This window comes from Rhinatrema bivittatum, chromosome 1 (genome assembly GCF_901001135.1).
Source record: "Rhinatrema bivittatum chromosome 1, aRhiBiv1.1, whole genome shotgun sequence".
Taxonomy (NCBI): Eukaryota; Metazoa; Chordata; class Amphibia; order Gymnophiona; family Rhinatrematidae; genus Rhinatrema; species Rhinatrema bivittatum.
The window spans coordinates 68,762,518-68,780,589 of NC_042615.1; the positions used below are offsets into that span (position 1 = coordinate 68,762,518).

Here is an 18,072-nt window from a genome sequence, read left to right on the forward strand (position 1 = left end):
CGTGGTTGATCTACCCTCGTCTGGAGGCAACACCATCATTTTGGTATTCGTCGACCGATTCAGCAAAATGGCGCATTTTGTACCACTCCCAAGTTTGCCTTCCGCACCCCAGTTGGCCCAGCTATTTGTCCAGCACATTTTCAAACTTCATGGGTTACCAAAAGCATCCTCTCAGACCGTGGACCCCAATTTACCGCAAGATTCTGGAGGGCTCTCTGCCAGAAATTTGACGTCACCTTGGATTATACCTCTGCATACCACCCACAAACCAATGGTCTGGTGGAGAGGACAAATCAAACCCTCAAACAGTTCCTTCACATTTATGTCAATGATAAACAAGACGACTAGGCAAGTCTACTCCCGTGGGCCGAGTTCGCCCTCAACTCGCATCCTTCCTCTGCCACCAGATCTTCTCCCTTCCAGTTGGTCTATGGGAAGCAACCCCGTCCGCCGCTGCCTGTTCCCATTACCATCACGTCTCTGGTGGCCCAACTCTCTGTGGACGAACTACATCGTCTCTGGAGTTCTACCTGGCATGCCCTGCTCAAAGCCAATCAGATGGCCAAGAAATATTCTGGCAAAAAAACAACAAAGGGATGACCTTATATCGTGGAAGGAATTTATTAAAAAGCCCAACTCCGGCCGAGTTTTGCCAAACAAGGCTGCATCAGGGGCTAAAAATTTAAAAGTGAAAAATCCATTAAAATAACAGACAAATTGTCTATTAAATACAAAACAACATATATGTAACTTAATTAAAAAATACATAGAGTTCATATTACCTCAAATCGTAATTACTGATTATATGGAACTACATATCCTATGTAGTAAAAAAGGATGGCGAACTAAGACCTAAATATACACATAAATTGTACATAGTAAAAAAATGGAAAAAATAAATATAATCATTTTATAGCAAGATTAAAACAATTTTCGAGTAAAAATATATAATAAAAAGTGATTACCTTAGTTGTGCTCTCACTGTTACATAAGCTAGTACGTCAACCTAGGAACAGTATTCCTGCCGTCTTCGATTTTAAAATATAAAGAAACTCTACAGAAGAAATGGCATGACATTATTTATCTAAACAGTACTTAGAGGACTATATATAAGTTTCCTTTAATTTTTAGAATATTTATGCGGGCTTTATCCACAGCATAAATCTCACTTTTGGGCTTAAGCCCAACTCAACCAGAGCATTGAAAGATCTCTTTTCAAGCCATAGCCGTTTTGAAAAATATAGCAGTGGAATTTTTTATGAGAATTATTCTAAAAATTAAAGGAAACTTATGTATAGTCCTCTAAGTACTGTTTAGATAAATAATGTCATGCCATTTCTTCTATAGAGTTTCTTTATATTTTAAAATCGAAGATGGCAGGAATAATGTACTTAGGTTGACAAACTAGCTTATGTAGCAGTGAGAGCACAACTAAGGTAATTGCTTTTTATTATATATTTTTACTCGAAAATTGTTTTACTCTTGCTATAAAATGATTATATCTATTTTTTCCATTTTTTTACTATGTACAATTTATGTGTATATTTAGGTCTTGATTCGCCGTCCTTTTTTACATATATGTTGTTTTGTATTTAATAGACAATGTGTCTGTTATTTTAATGGATTTTTAACTTTTACATTTTTAGCCCCTGATGCAGCCTTGTTTGGCGAAACTTGGCCAGAGTCGGGCTTTTTAATAAATTCCTTCTATGATATAAGGTCGTCCCTTTGTTGTTTTTTTGCCTTGGCTACATGGGACCGCCTCCCAATTTGTTTTATTGGACCTTCCCTTGCTCAAGAAATATTCTGACCATCGACGAAGACCTTGTCCTCCTCTGAGACCTGGTCAGAAGGTATGGCTGAGCACACAATTCATCCGACTAAAATTACCTTCAGCGCGACTGGCCCCTCTGTTCATTGGGCCATTTCCCATCCTCCGTCGGATTGGTGCGGTGTCATATCAGCTTCAACTACCACCAACACTTAAAATCCATAATACCTTCCATACCTCTCTTTTGAAGCCCTTGGTACTGTCCTGGCCTTCTAGCACACCTCCAGCTCCCCAAACCATTGCTTCTGAAGATGACACCACCTACCAGGTCCGAGAGTTGCTCTTCCTTTTAATTGTTCAATATCCACTTTCATCTCTTCCTTCGGGTCTTCTAGCATATATGTGCTTATATTTGTGTATGGCATTCAGTAGTATATACTGTTGAGGGAAATTGAGTTGAACAGTTGGGAGTGTTAGGAAATTGCCATCAGGTAATTAAAAGATGGATAATTCTAAACAGGTTAAAATATTTATTTATTTATTTATTTATTTATTTATTTATTTATTTATACAACTTTTCTATACCGTTATACAGAGAGCCATGTTTCCATCTCTATGGTTTACACCCAGAAGGAGGTCTTATGTGTAAGGCAATCAAGTTGTGAACAGATTTGACCAGTTATAAGCTGGGAGATTGATGTTATTCCATCTAGAGACCAAATTAGAAGTTTTGGGGATGGAACTGGCTTCTAGGGATGTGCAGAGGGACTGCATATATTACATTCGGTAATCGTATTCGTTGGAGGGGCAGATACGTTGCATTCGGCAAGGAGGGCCCCTGATCCTTTCATGCGTTCCTGGATTGAACACTTGGAAATAGGATGCTGGACTTGATAGACCCTCGGACTGACTCAATATGGCAACTTCTTATGTTCTTATGTAAGTGCTCATCTACTGATCCGTCATTCTGTTTTGCTCCATAGTGTTTTATATCATGTCCATGATGATTGACTCTTGTCTTTTATATTTGGCTTGTTCCACCAATATAGTTTCCTTCTTTACATTTATTGCATTAGATCAACTACATAATATTCATAGAGAAGCATGAATGTGAACCTTTTATTCTGAAAGCATTTCCTATGTGCGTAGCTGTAGGGTCCTGTGGTATGTGCTGGCATAACTTGCATCATGGTATAGGCAGGGGTTTGTACCATTTTCTTCTAAGAATAAGAGAAAGGAAAACATTTGAAATTAGGATAATCAAACACTTTGAAACAAACAGAAAGGGACTTGATAAAGCCATTGGCTTTCTCACCTATTGTCATGTGGCACTTTCAGTTACAAAGTCTTACTGATTCATCACCTCGTCATCTCTCCTCCCCCTTTACTGAGCCGTAATGACATACGCAAGCAGCCTATGACCTAGATGACTCTGTATTATTGAAACTCAAAGGTGTTCATATTCAATAGGATGTTTAGTGGACAAGCTATGTCGCTAAAATTAGCCGGATAACTTGTCCCAGATATTCAGTGAGATAAAGGTCTCACTGAATATCTGGTCTCACTGAATATCCCCGATTAAAGTTATCTGACTAACCATAGCCGAATGACTTTATACATAACCCAATATTCAAAAGATGGAGGCATACGCTTCCATTGTAGTTGCCAAGCAACGGCAGAGGCACTATTAGAAGCACCGGGCCCGGATCACAGTAGCCTCCTATCGCCATCCTGGACAGCAACTTTAAATAATGGTACTGGGCAGGGTGGAGTGAGAAGGGAAAGGGTTAGGGTTGGCGTTGGGGGCGGGAATAATGCCTACGATATGGTAATTTTTACATCTTACAAGGGGAAGTTGGAGCTAAGGGTGGGGGAGGGGGAGTGTGTTCCCCCAGTACACAAAAATTTTGGGGGTGGCATGTTTAGCCTCATAGGGCCTTTACAACTGAGGTGGGAGGGAGGTGGGGGACAGGCTGCAATGTGGTTTTTTTTTTTTTTTTTTTAAAGGAGCCTAACTTAACCAGATAGATTCTTTTTTGAATATATCCGGTTAAATATAAAGTTATATGGCTCCTGCTTCCAGCAGATCTAAGGTTATGCAGCTAACTGAGCCAGATATACATGATATTTGGCTGTTAGTTGGATAATGGGACCCCTCCCCAGAATGCCCTCAAAACACCCATTTTATATCCAGTTAAATTATAGCTGGATATAAAATAGTGTTTAAGTCATTTAGATGGATAACTTGTGAGTTATTCGTCTAAATGGCTTTTAAATATCTACCCCTATAAGTTTAGGCGTGCAGGGACCTGTCTGCTACAGGACACTTCCAGTTCCCCTTCCACTTCATTTCATGATCCTAAGTTCAGGAAAAGACAACATATTCTCCTCAAAATTAGACTTTTATTTATCAGATTTGGCAGGATTTAGCATTTAGAAGTTGATAACAATTTCTGTCTCTAACATCCTGGCAACTAAGCTCCAGTTTACCCTAAAGAAAGTTCTGCACCATGGGTGGTTTTAAACATGCCATAAACCTTAGCTTGCCTACTTATGGCTAACTTACTTACCCTTGGTCTAAACTTCAGGTGATTTCCCTGTTTACCTCTGAAGCAGGCTCTGGCTGGAGGTATGGAGAATATAGGCAGGGGTCTGGTATTGGCAGGGCTCCCAGGCTGCTCTCGGCTCCTCACAGACTCAGGCTTGGTGCCACCATCTGACCCTAGGCAGGGCTTTCCTCTCTCCGGTCTCCTGGCCATACCTAGTCTTATCACTTCTCGATAGCAGGGGATGCTGGGCTGCTTCAGGTCTGCTCCTTTTCTCCTTATTTGCCCCCATCTTATACTTTCCAGCTGATAAATATGAATAAGCTCATGCATAATCATGTAGTGGGTGGACTGTCTTTGCTGCATTGTAGGTCTTTTCCCCTTCCTCCTTTCTTCGGTGAGGTGGGTCCTGTCACATATGTAAAGCTGTATTCCAGTGACAGCATTTTCTCCATTTCAGAATGCTCCCACTTCATCCAAGGCTGGGGGGTCACTCTCACCTCTGGACTTCCCTTGGCTGGTCTGTGACTTCTGCTTATGAGCTTAAGTTGCTGCATTGTCCCTCTCCCTTGGTTTTATTTACACAGGAACTTACAAACAGGCAGATCTTGATAAGTATCCTTCAGTTCTGGTTTAAAGTTCTCATCTAGGTGAAGTTTCTTTTCTTTAGCTGTGACAGTGTTTTTGGGCCTGTCAGTATATTTGTCTACATCCCTCTTTGGCTAGTAAGATTCATATTTGGTGCTTTCAGTAGTTAAACATGAGATATCTCCTTACACCCCAGAATAAGTGCACTGTTTCTTCACCAAACTGATGAAAAGAGGATAACTTTTGAAAGCTTGGCACAGATGTATTAAGTAAGTTCAATTAAAAGATATCACATACAACTTGTTTGTTCACCAATATTCTTTAACAAAGTGATAGTGATAATAACTGATAGTTAATACAAGGTGTATCTCACTTTATTTCTCTCATGTTTCAGTAGAAAACAAGCACTTCATAATTCATGGACTTTGATCTAAGTTGTATTATTTTTTAGCCTTCGTGTTAAACATGTTTAATGTGTGCTATGTATAAAGGGGCTTACCATGCAAGGAAGCACCCACAGGAGGTCTACACCCAAGAGGTGCCCTCCCATTTCTTCTCCTCCTCCCTGAGCAGCAGACTAGTTGAAGGAAAACCATGCACCTTGCTCCTACCAGCTGAATGCCTGGTTTGATTTATTTTATTTAGTTAGAATTTTATATTCTGCTTTTTGGCATTTCAAAGTGTACATCAAAGCAGATTACATTCAGGTGCTTACAATCTAATTTTGTACCTGAGGCAATGTGGCGCTCCTCTGTATCTCACCCTTTGAACCACATATGTAATGTATGGGGGAGGAGACCTGGATCAGGGAGGGTATTTGTTTGGGGGGAGTGGCCTGAAGTGTAAACTTTGGCAGGATTGGGATATGAATAAGGAGGAGGAGGAAGCTTGCTTGGAGGGAGGACAATGTTTTTAAATTGTTTTCACACCCTGCAAAAACTGGCACTTTTACCTCAGGCCAGCTAAGGCATGAAGTGATTAGTTTTTGTGGTACATAGGTTATTGCCACTATGGTACTGATTAGCACTGGGAAAATTGTCATGGCTGCAGTATGTTATCTAGTTAGCTTAGTGCACACCTTAGTAATGGCCATTTTAATGCACATGTTGAAATTGTCAGGTTATCCTGCTTTAACCTGCCTATTTTAATGCAACTTTGTATATACACCCCAACGTTCTAATGTAATTTTAACTTGGGTTTAAAATTAACATTATGTTCATATAGAATAAATTGTACTGCTTAGCTTACCAAACTAATGCTAAAGATGATGGATGCTGTGAAATATCAACAAAGCTAATTTAAAAAAAATGTCTGTTCTTCAGGGGTTTACAGATGGAGACTTATCCAAAATTCAATTTGGAGGAGCTAACGTGTCAGGATTCCAAATAGTAGACTATGATGATCCCTTGGTTTCAAAATTCATACAGCGATGGTCAACGCTAGAGGAGAAGGAATATCCAGGCGCCCACACTGCTACAATTAAGGTGAGGCACATTTTGGATTAAATTCTGCAGCAGTGGCACAGCAGAGGGGCTAGAGGCAGAACGAAGGAAGCAGTGACTAGGATGCCGTTTCCTAAGCCCTGCTGCCAGGCTTCTCACTCATTCTAAGTCAGATTATTCATTCATCGCACAGACTGGACTGCTGTAAATATTAGAGCTCTATTCCTCCTTGTTCTACTGCCTGGATTGGCAGTTTGCAATATAATGGCATATTGTATGGTTATGGGCATGCATACGTTGACCCATCTGCTTTTCTGTTTTTCAGCTCTAATCCTCAGGTGCAATGTATTGCTTCTCTTACCCTTCTTTTTCATCTATATTATTAGTTTTTATCCCATTGTCTTTTTAGAATGGTTAATATGAAAGTCAGACTTACAAAAAGGATAACTATGAATTGAAAACAGAAAAGACAGAATTAAGCAGATTAAGATGTCACTATTTCAGCTTTCACCTATTGTAATTTAGGGAACACCTGTAGCCCCTTTCCTCCAAGTTACTTAACAGTTGAATTCATAACAAGGAGAAGGGGGTTGATCCAGCCTTTACATTTGACTTGCAAATCAAAACGGGAAAATAAATGTTTTTGGCCAAATTTGAGGGTTAAACTACATTTAATTGTTAGAGACAACTACTGTAAATCAAACCTATATGTGAAATATGAGGAATAAAATGTGATTCCCCTCCACCTTGCTCAAAAATCGATAACAGTGTACACTTCTTTGCAGGAAGCTGACTTTAATTGGTTTTACAGCACTGAGGTCTCGCTCCCCCAGTTTATTGCTTCTGCAAAATGGGCCAGTTTTGACAGTGAGGGTACTTTTTACGTGGACATCTTGTAACTAATTTTCCAAGGGAAACCACACGGGATTCAAAGGGCTCGTGGACTTCCCACCAATTTGTGTGGGCAAAAGATAGCCGCAAAGCAATGCATGTGCCTTTGAAAATCAAATCTATGCTTCGTGCTTCCTCATCCCGCCCTATCCCTACCCCTAGGAATACCGCCCCTCAATGTGGTTAAAGTTGTGAAAGCTGCATTGAGGCAGGCATTTTTCAAAAAGGGCAATTTATGTGAGTATCTTGCTTTTGAAAATTGCCTTCATTGTTTCCAGGTTATCGAGTGTTTCTGCCATAACATACTATGGGGGTCATTTACTAAGCTACGACATTTTCCCTTGGAGTGTAAAAATACCATGGAGGTTTACTAAGCTGCGGTACTTAGTACGGAAACTGTGTGGTATTTTCTCTGGGGGTAAAATACTAAAGAGAAAAATACTGCGGATTTGTAGGCTCTAAATGCTGCACGATGGAGGCCCATTTGCCCAGGGTTGCAATTTGTTAAAGGGTCATAATAGCCCAATGAAAGCCACCTCAACATGTGCAAACCTCTCCCCTCCCCGGGGAATCTTGTGGGATCCCAGCCCATGCCTCCTCCACCTCCAGAGGCGGCCTGTGGGCACAAAAAGTAAAAAAAAAAAATATTAAAATTACGCAGTGAAGACCCTTGCCCTTCCAAACCATATCTCTTTGAAAGATTTACCCTCTCCTTTGGCATCTGGACCGCCTTTAGGCATTCTGATCCCCCCTCAGTACATAAACCCTCCCTTTTGACACCGCATCTCCCTCCCAGGCTTAGCTTTAGAATCCTTGCTGGCCTAGTGGGGTCCAGAGTGTTCCATAGGCTTCAGGCCCCAGTAGGCCACCAGGGAAGCTGAAGGTATCTCTGGGAGGGATTGGGGTGCCTAATGGGGTCCAGGAGCTGGGGGTGGGGATCGGTGCCTAAGAGGAGGGATCTTGGTGCCAAAAGAGTAGAGATTTTTAAAAGGAGCAGCGTTGGGAAGGGGAAGTGCTTTGGAGGGATTTCCTCCAGAAGCAAAGGGATTGGGAGTCTCACAAGACCCCTGAGATGGCAGAGGGGGTGGTGAGGCAGTTGCACTTGTGGCTTGTGGGGCCTTCCTTTAGGTTGCTATGGCTACTTAAGAAACTGCCCGGAGCTTTGGGATGCACGTAAGCATCTCAGTGCTCCTGGGAAAGGTTAACTGCAACTCCTGAGTTGTGGCTAATGATCATTAAAATGACACGGACTGTGATTTTTCAGGTGAGCCATGCTATTTTATTTACGTGTAATTGCCTAGAAATATGCTGCTTTGCATGCTACTGCCACCACAAAGCTTTTATCGCACAGTAACCGCCTAACAGGCCTTAGTAAATATACCCTTAAGAGAGAAAAGCAAGAAACAGACAGGCCTAGTTAGGGGATGAGAAGAAGGATGACACAGCTGTAACTTCATCAACAATCTTGAGCATGGTTTCCAGCATCTTCACCACTAGACCTATCGTGGCTGTGACTGCTACTTCCATTTTCATTGACTACACCAAACGTGGCATTGCTTGAATCTGAGTAAGCTTTATTTAAGCTATTTAATTTTGGCCCAGCGGTTTCTCTTGCTTCAATGAATCTCCAGCTCAGTTGGAACTGGCTTCTGTTGGGCTGTAGTAGCCTGTATCTTTCCTTGGATAGACTTTTGTTTCTGATAAAGTCACTGTAGCATATAGACCAGTGGTTGCCAACCCTGTCTTGGGGACCCCCCAGCCAGTCGGGTTTTCAGGACATCCACAATGAATATGCATTCATTTATGCATATTGAATGCACATGAATATGCATTCATATTCATATTGAATATTCATATATTCATATATATTCATATTCATATTGAATATGCATTCATATTGAATGCACATGAATATGCATTCATTTATGCATTCATTTATGGTTGCAATGTAAACCGGAGTGATAATTAACTCTGTTATTTGAACTTCGGTACAGAAAAGTTATAAATAAATAAATAAATGAATGAGAGACCATTTGCATGTACTGCTTCCATTACATGCAAACTTTCTCTCATGCATATTCATTGTGGATATCCTGAAAACCCGACTGGCTGGGGGGGTCCCCAGGACAGGGTTGGGAACCACTGATATAGACTGTGGAATTCTATTTGCTAAAAATGACCTGCCTTGTAGATCCTGTGGCAGATCATTCTTTTTTTTTATTGCAGTTCCTATAGTTTTCATCATGTCATAACAGAAGTTTTAAAATGCCCTCAGATTGCATAGGCAACAGTTATCATCTCTTGTTTACACCTGTCTTTGTGCCAGAAACAGTGGGCAATGAAATAAGGAAGATATGCAGGAAGTGTCCCATCTTGACTTTCATTCTTAGAAATGTTTAAGCTGAGGGAAAGGTGATAGGAGTTATTCTTATCTCTGTTTTTCTAGCTTAGGTGAGGATGTCGATTGCAGTATGCTTCTTTCTAAAGATAGCAATGCAGATGTCTGTGAAAAATCACTGCTGTCCTGCTTCTTGATGTTGCAGCAGCTTCAGAAACCGAGAGGACCATCAGTGTCATGTGGTGTCAGGGCAATGCTCTGATACGTCTCATACCAGGGCCTGTGCAGTCAAGAGGCTCTGCCTTGCATATTATAGAGTCACAGAGGGGCTTAAGCAGAGCCAAGTTCAGAATACTAGCAGCCTGGATTGCTTCTCAGGGGTTCAATAGGGATTACTGAGAACAGTGGCTGTAATGAGTTGAGCTATTGGGTCTAGAAAGTCCCATGAGTGCCTATACCAATGTACCTGTTATTGTAAGTAGAAGAGTATTGTGGGATCTTAAAGTTTGTGATGTTTATCTAACTGTGGTAAGTACATAGAAAATTGACTGGCTTAGGCTGGATCTTGAATTGTGTTTGTGTTATCCCTATGCTTGCTGTATAGTCTTACCCTGCAGAAATATTGCTATTTTGATTCTGCTTAAGAAGAAACCCCTGCATATACTTTGAATTGGGGTTTGACCTGACCTGTATATTGCAGAAAAGTCCTCAGCCTGACATGTCGTCTTTCATCTGTCCTAGTCTGCTTAAAGGGATGATTAGCACAGTAGGGTCCCTTAGGAGCGTCAGCATTTTCTGATACAAAGTACATTCTGGAAGGGATCTGAGATTTTGAAGTATGCTGTGGAGACTTTTTCCCCTAGTATCTCAGGTCTGCTATCTTCCTTCTTCCAAAAAGAAGATGGGTAAGGTTGGAAATTGTTGGATAATAGTGTGATAATGGATAGTTTTGACCAAATTGCAATATCGGAATCATCGCAGGACCCCCAAATTAAGAGGGCAACAGTTCTTATAACATTTGCCTTGGAGCCTGACAGGGCTTGGACCCTAAAGTCTATTTTCTGCAATAAAGACTTTTTTTTTTTTTTAATTCTAACATTAGGGTTTATTTGGACTTATTGTAACCTGCTACCACACTGTCTCTTTATCTATTTATTTATTTGGCAGGTTTTCTATACCGTCGTTTAGACAAGCCATCACAACGGTTTACAAAGTTTAATACAAGACATCCAATAATAAAAGCATAAATAGAAATAAAATAAGCTCATAATCATAAAATAAAGTTAATAAAAGATATAAAAGTTATTACAAAAAGGCTTCTTAATCATAAAATAAAGTTAATAAACAGAATAAAACATAAAAGATATAAGAGTATAAGAGATTAAACTGTAAGACTATGGTACTATAAAAGAAAGCTGGAGGCTGAAAAGCTATCCAATGTTACCTATCGTGTATGCCTTCTCAAACAGCCAGATTTTAAGTGCCTTTTTAAATTTCTTAAATTCTGCTTGTAGCCTTAAGTCTTCAGGTAAAGCGTTCCAGGAGGATTTTAACCAAGGAGGTAGGCTTTAGCTTTGGGTATACACTTTGTCCCAGTCCCTCTATCCTCAATGATTCCCAACCACCTTGAAATAAATCTATGGAATTCACTTAAGTTGAGTCCAGCCGTCTCATTTAATTCCTGACATGGTCACAACACACAGAAAGCAGGATGCAGAAATGAGGTAGAATATTGCATTTTCAAAGGAATCCCACCTGCAAGGGCATCGATAGATGTTCATTTTCTCTGATGTGATTTAATAGTCCAGCATCAGACCGAGCCATTCATATTCTTAAGAATTCACTAACAGTGGAGCTGATGTAACCCCCATGGTACTCACGCACAGATAACTTGCCCATGCCTCAGCATGAAGAGTCCCAGAAAAACAGCTAGCATTATCCTCGCTGGAACTTCCAAATTGCTCAAAAACAAGCTGTTTTCCTCTTAGGCCGCATGCTGAATGGAGTGGTTGTTGCTTGATGCAGTGCCTCAGTGGAGTGACCTCTAACCCTGGAGCATGCTCAGATATAAAGCAGTGAAAGAAAATGTAACGAAAATCCACATTGGGGACCAGATGAGTACCATGCAACTGGTAATTAGATAGACCGACTCAAGAGAAACACAAACCTTTTTTTGAGCTTTAGACAGCACCTGGTTGTTGTGGGTGCATATCTGCATATTTTTATTTCATATTCCACCTTCCATGACACTTGATAGCAGATTTACATTCAGGCACTGTAGGTACTTCCATTTCCCCGGAGGGTTTACAATCTAAGGAGCTCATTTACTAAGCCATGGCCCTTCCCCCAAGAAGAAAAATACCATGGGGTTTACTTAGCTACAGTATTCGGTAGTGCAGCTTTGGGGAACTGTGTGGCATTTTACCTGGCAGGAAAATACTGTGGGGAAAAATACCACAGGTTAGCAGGCCCCCAAATGCTGTGCAATGGTGGCCCTTTTCCCTGGGGCTGCCATCTTGTTAAAGGGCCCGAGAGGCCCGAATGAATCTCACCCCCAAATAGTTTAAAAAAAAAAAAAAAAAGGATGGGGCATAAGTTGAAAAGTAGCCAGCTGGCGCCGTATTAAGTCAGACTGCGCAGGGCTCGAAACCCTAGGGGGATGCTCCAGACCCAGCTAGGCCACCCGGGATACTAAGATATGACCAGGAGGGTTCGGGCTATTGTGGGAATGGGGGTCGGATACCTATGGAAGGGGGGGCCGGGGGCTGGTGGGGGGCAATTGTTTCAAATGGGCAAGGTTGGAAAGGGGAGAGGGGCTATCGCTGTTCAACTTTTATTAGTTTTTTAGACTTTTTGTGTCTGGGGGGCCATCTCTAGAGGCAATGTTGGGCTGTGTGTGTGTGTGTGTGTGTGTCTGTGTGTGTGTGGTTGCGGGGGGAGGTCACAAAACCCGACGCTCCCAGAGAATGCTGGCTACAACTCCTGAGCTGCAGCTAACTTTCAGGAAAATTACTCAGGCAGGTTGCATCATCTTATTTACGCGTAGGTAATGACTAATGAGCTGCTCTGTATGCATAGCCGCTCATTTCCATTCCTGCGTTATCGGGGTAAAATAATGCACAGTAAATGCCTAAAGTGGCTTGGTAAATGACCCCCAAAATTTGCACTTGAGGCAATGGAGAGTAAATTGACTTGCCCAAGCTTACAAGTAGCGTCAGCAGATTTAAATCCTGGCATCCCTAGTTTGTAGCCTGCTGCTGTAACCACTAGGCTATTCCACTCCAGACCTCTTTTTAAAGTTTGCTACTAAGCACTCCCGGGGAAGTTTGCTTCTCTCTGGATCTTCCAAGGTAATCCTCTCTACTGCACGCTGTCTCTGAAGAGATTCCTTCTTCCTGGGGTCCTCGGATGCAGTTTCTTCAGACAGCACTTCCTTTCTGGATTCTCTGGAGACCTAGGGATTCACCCTTCCTGGGCTCTGGTGTTTCTCTCTTTCAGTCACCCATTTGCCTAAAAAGATATCACTCCTTCAGGCCCTGTCCCTGTGGAGGGACATATCCACCCAAGCGTCCTCCAGCAGGCGAGCCTCCTGCTCCCTCAGCCCTGTGCTAAGGCTAATTCTCGATTCCCCTTTGTGTCTCGTGAGCACAGGAGTTTTGTTAATAAACAGTGCCTTTCCAGTCGGCAGTGGTGCTCTACACTTACACACCTTCAACAGACTAACCTCGCAAACAGGGGCAGGGGCAGGATGGAGACCCCCGACTCACACTGCTGGCCACAAATGCCATTCCGCTAAAGGGCAAACCACTGTTAGCAAGGGGCAGATTTTGGGGTCTCTTTACAAATAATTGAAATGTCTGATTTACCATACTAGATGTAATTTGTTTTTCCTATTTTGTATTCGTTTCTTTTCTTGATTGCTCCCCCAAATTGTGGACTTAAATTTCTGAATGGTTGTGATTTTGTTTTCTTTTTACTTGGAAATTTATAAAACCAGAAGGATTGAAGTTTTCCAAACAGGGAATGTACTTTCCTGCTTTATTGTAAAATTTAAAAACATAACTTTTCAGAAAAGACCCTTTAAAAACTAACTACTTCATCTATAGATAATTGGCTGTGTCCCTTTCAAATGATAGTAATGACCTAGCTAAGTGATATTTTGTGAGGTAATACATTGACAAAGGATGTTCAGTATTGCACAAATTAGAATGAAATATTTTCCTTACCACCATGGGGGACTCGAGAAAAGGCTCATCCAGCGAAGATGCAGCATGATCAGGTCATGACAATCTGTGGAAATTAGTTATAGTTACCACCCTATCAATGCTGAGAAAGAGTGTGGCCAGCACCCTACCTACTCCTGTGACAGAAATCAGCAGCTCTTCAGTTTCAAGGTTCATTCAGATGTAGGATTACTGACACGAGGCTTATTTTCAGCAGCAGAAGAATCGCGTGAAGATCTGTAATCTGAGGCAGGTAGCAGCGGTGGCTTGATTATGCAGATGGCAGTCTTTCCTTTTCACTAGGCTTACCATTTAGACTTTTTGGGTTTCTTTGATTAATGCTGCAAGTAAAAACATGATTGCTTTTTCTGCTGTTTTTTTCCTCGGCAGGTGGAGCAAATTGGCAGCTTCTGTTAGACTGAATTTTTTTGCCCAGCTTGGTGGCTCAGTGGAGCCCTCCCCCGTGTTTGATTTGGACAGTCCACATTAAGAGTGGACTGGGGCTGAGAATGCTGGGGGCACAGCATTCATATCCCCTGGGGGAAAGGGAGTCAGGGTTACTGCTCAATGGGTGATGCCAAGTGGCCAGATTCAGGGTTCATGTTTGCAGGGCTCTGGAAGGATCTCTAGTACCTGGCCCCTGGCTAAGGACCTTCACTGCAATGACCAAACCAGGGGCCTCATTTACTAAAAATGTTTTTTTCCTATTCTATGTCTATGGGAAAAAAAGCTTAGTAGTGTACCTGAGGCAATGGAGGGTGACATGACTTGCCCCAGGCCACAAGGAGTGGCAGTGGGATTTGAACCTTGGCTTCCTTGATTTGCAGCCTGCTGCTCTAACCATAACATATTTCACACTCTAGTTGAACATCCTGACATATTTCCACAATAAAAAGCTTGTTTTATAAAAAGGGCAAGATGACTGAGTGGCTGTTGTCAAACTTATGCCTCCAAATGTGTAAAGTCCTTTCTGCATGGCCTTATTGCTCATGCGTGATGATATGTAGAATACCTGTACTGTGCTGAAACAGCAGGAGGCGATTAGGGCTTCCTGTCATATGGGTGTCTTTCTCAACATGGGTGATGAATGTGCTGGACAATCTCCTGGTGTCCTGGCAGGAGTGACATTTATGAAGCCAGTCTCCTATATTTATTTATTTATTTAACTTCTTTTACTATACCGACACTCAAGACCAGGTCTTATCGTACCGGTTTACATTAGAACAAGGGGAAAAATCAATTAACGTATAAGTGGAAAAGAGAAGTTACATTAAAACAGGGAGAGTAAAAACATGGATGTCGGAAGATAGGACAGAATTAAGTAATTGAACAATAAGTTAACAAAATTACAAACTATAAATTAACATAAAACAATAAATTAATAATACAGAAAACATGGATTATAATCAGCGGAAATATACATGGAAATATATATATATGGAATATATACAGCTGGAATATACATGTTATGTCAGATGGGAGGATTGGCGGGGGTGAGGGAAAAGGGTGGGTTGAGGTTGCGAGTGGAAAAGGGAAAAAAGTGAAAAAAGTTTGGGAGTGCGGGGAGGGAGAAGGGTGGGTTGGAGGGTGAGAGAGAGTTGGTTAATATGGAATCCTTCAACGATAGGCTTGTGTGAACAGCCAGGTTTTAAGTTTTTTTCTGAAGGTTAAATGGCATTGTTCCTGGCGTAAGTCTTGAGGAAGCGAATTCCAATGTAGGGGACCTGCTGTTGAAAAAGCTCGCTTGTGGATGGAGTTGTGAACTGATGATTTGTTGGGAGGGGCCTTGAGCTTACTTTTGTAGGCAGTTCTTATTGGTCTTGAAGATGTAAGTAGTTCCAGAGGGAAGGTGAGTTGGAGAGAGGATTGTTGGTAGACCGATTTGTGGATGATAGTGAGAGCTTTGAACAGTATTCTATGTTGAATAGGAAGCCAATGTAAGATTTTTAGGATAGGTGTGATGTGGTCCTTGCGCCGTGTGTTTGTAAGGATCCTGGCTGCTGCGTTTTGCAGCATCTGTAGAGGTTTGGTCGAAGAGGCGGGGAGACCGAGTAGAAGAGCGTTGCAATAGTCAATCTTTGAAAACAGTATTGCTTGAAGCACAGAACGGAAATCCTGGAAGTGTAAGAGCGGTCTTAGATGCTTCAGGACCTGTAGCTTGAAGAAACATTCTTTAGTTGTAGCGTTAATGAATTTTTTGAAATTCATTCTGGAGTCAAGGGTGGCCCCAAGGTCTTCTGACATGGCTTGCTAGTGGGGTTATTGTGTTATTAGTGAAGGGGTGGTTATCGCTAGGGGAGATAACCAGGAGTTCCGTTTTGGACGTATTTAGGACCAGGTTGAGATTCGTGAGAAGCTGGTTGATGGCATGTAGGCAGTCGTTCCAGAAATTTAGAGTTGAGGAGATGGGGTCCGAGATGGGGATTATGATTTGCACATCGTCTGCGTATATAAAATGGGTGAGGTTGAGGCTATTGAGCAGCTGGCATAAAGGAAGTAGGTATATGTTAAACAGGGTAGGGGACAGAGAAGAGCCCTGTGGTACTCCTTGTTTTGATGGGACGGGGTGGGATTCTTTGTCGTTTATTTTAACTTTGTAGTGCCTGTTGTTCAGAAAGGATTTAAACCAGAGCAGTGCAGAGCCAGAGATGCCTATTTCCATTAGACGGCTGATGAGGATGTCGTGATTTACCGTGTCAAACGCCGCAGAAATATCGAGTAGGGCTAGGAGGTAAGATTGTCCCTTGTCAAGGCCCATCAGGATGGTGTCCGTTAAAGAAAGAAGGAGGGATTCTGTGTTTAGGCGTTTCCTGAAACCGAATTGAGAAGGGTATAAGATATTGTGGGAGTCCAAGTAGTCGGTGAGACGGAAGTTGACAAGTTTTTCCATTATTTTAGCTATAAAAGGTAGGTTTGCGATGGGGCGGAAATTTGCTGGGTTGGCTGGGTCCAGATTGGGTTTTTTTAGTAAGGGTTTCAGCGAAGCAATTTTTAAGGAGTCAGGGACAGATCCTTGATTGAGGGAACAATTTATGATGTCTGCCAGAGATCTGGCAATGGTGTTAGGAATGGTGAGGAGAAGTTTGGTTGGTATTTGGTCTAGAGGGTGAGATGAGGGTTTCATTTTCTTGATAATCGATTCTATTTCCAGGGATGATGTAGGTTCAAGAGATACTAGCGTCTGTTTAAGAATAGTAGAGGATGGATTTTGGCTAGGAGTTTGGCTGGGGGGTTGTAAGGCTATTGATGATTTGTTGGATGTTGCCAGTGGGCCAAGTAGGTTTTTGACTTTGTTGTCAAAGAAAATCGCCAACTCTGTAGATTTGTTTTGGGCTTCTTCTTCTGAGAAGGTAGGGGAAGTGGGAGTGGTGAGGGCTGCCACATATGAGAAGAGCGTTTTCGGGTCGTATAGGAAACCGTGTATTTTTTTGGCATAAAAATCTCGTTTGGTGCGGGTGATCGATGTTCTGTAGAAGCTCATTGCTGTTTTGTAAGTAGCCAATGATGTGGGGGAGGGGTCTTTCCGCCAGCGTAGTTCCTTGTGTTGTAGGTCTTGTTTGAGTTTTCTTAATTCCGTAGAGAACCAGGGTTTTTTGTTCGAGCGTGCTGGGTTGATAATTTTGAGGATAATGGGCAAATTGAGTTTGCTACTGCGTGTGTGATTGTTTGCCAGGAATTAATTGCGGTATCAGCATCTGTGAAGTCCAGTTTGGATAGGTCTTTGGCAAGGCTGTTGTTGAGTGCGTCCATTGAACAAGGTTTCCTGAATTGGATGGAGGATTTGGAAGCAACAGGGGTCTGTTTTGATTAATGGCTAGTTTTGTAACTATCAACGAGTGGTCTGACCAGGGGATGGGGGAGCAGGAAGGTGGGGAGATGGGCGAGATGGTTTCATTAGTGAATATCAGGTCAAGCGTGTGGCCTGCCTTGTGGGTGGGATTATTTATGATTTGATTGAATCCCATAGCCTGGAAGGAGGAAAGTAGGGCTTCGCAATTGGAAGATGGGGAGGGAGAATCAACATGGATGTTGAAATCTCCTAAAATGATAGCGGGTAAGATGGAGTCGATATGTTTGGCTATAATTTCGATGAGTGGAGAGGGGTCGGCTTCTAGGAGCCCTGGGGGGGCGTAAATAAGGCAGATTTGGAGTTGGGAGGATTTGAATAATCCAATTTCTAATTTAGTCGTAGATTTGAAGGCTTGTTGAGTTAGTCTTAATTCTTTTTTTGTGATTAACATTATTCCACCCCCTCTTTTTTTAGGTCTGGGGA

General features: G+C 42.0%; 1 protein-coding gene across 1 annotated transcript in view; it reads left to right on the top strand.

The window, feature by feature from the left end:
- Positions 1-18,072, top strand: part of GRIA2 (glutamate ionotropic receptor AMPA type subunit 2) — a 293,056-nt gene that overhangs the window by 150,364 nt on the left and 124,620 nt on the right. The window contains 1 exon segment of the mRNA XM_029615842.1: positions 6,228-6,389. Within this exon segment, the coding sequence (XP_029471702.1) occupies positions 6,228-6,389 (162 nt within the window).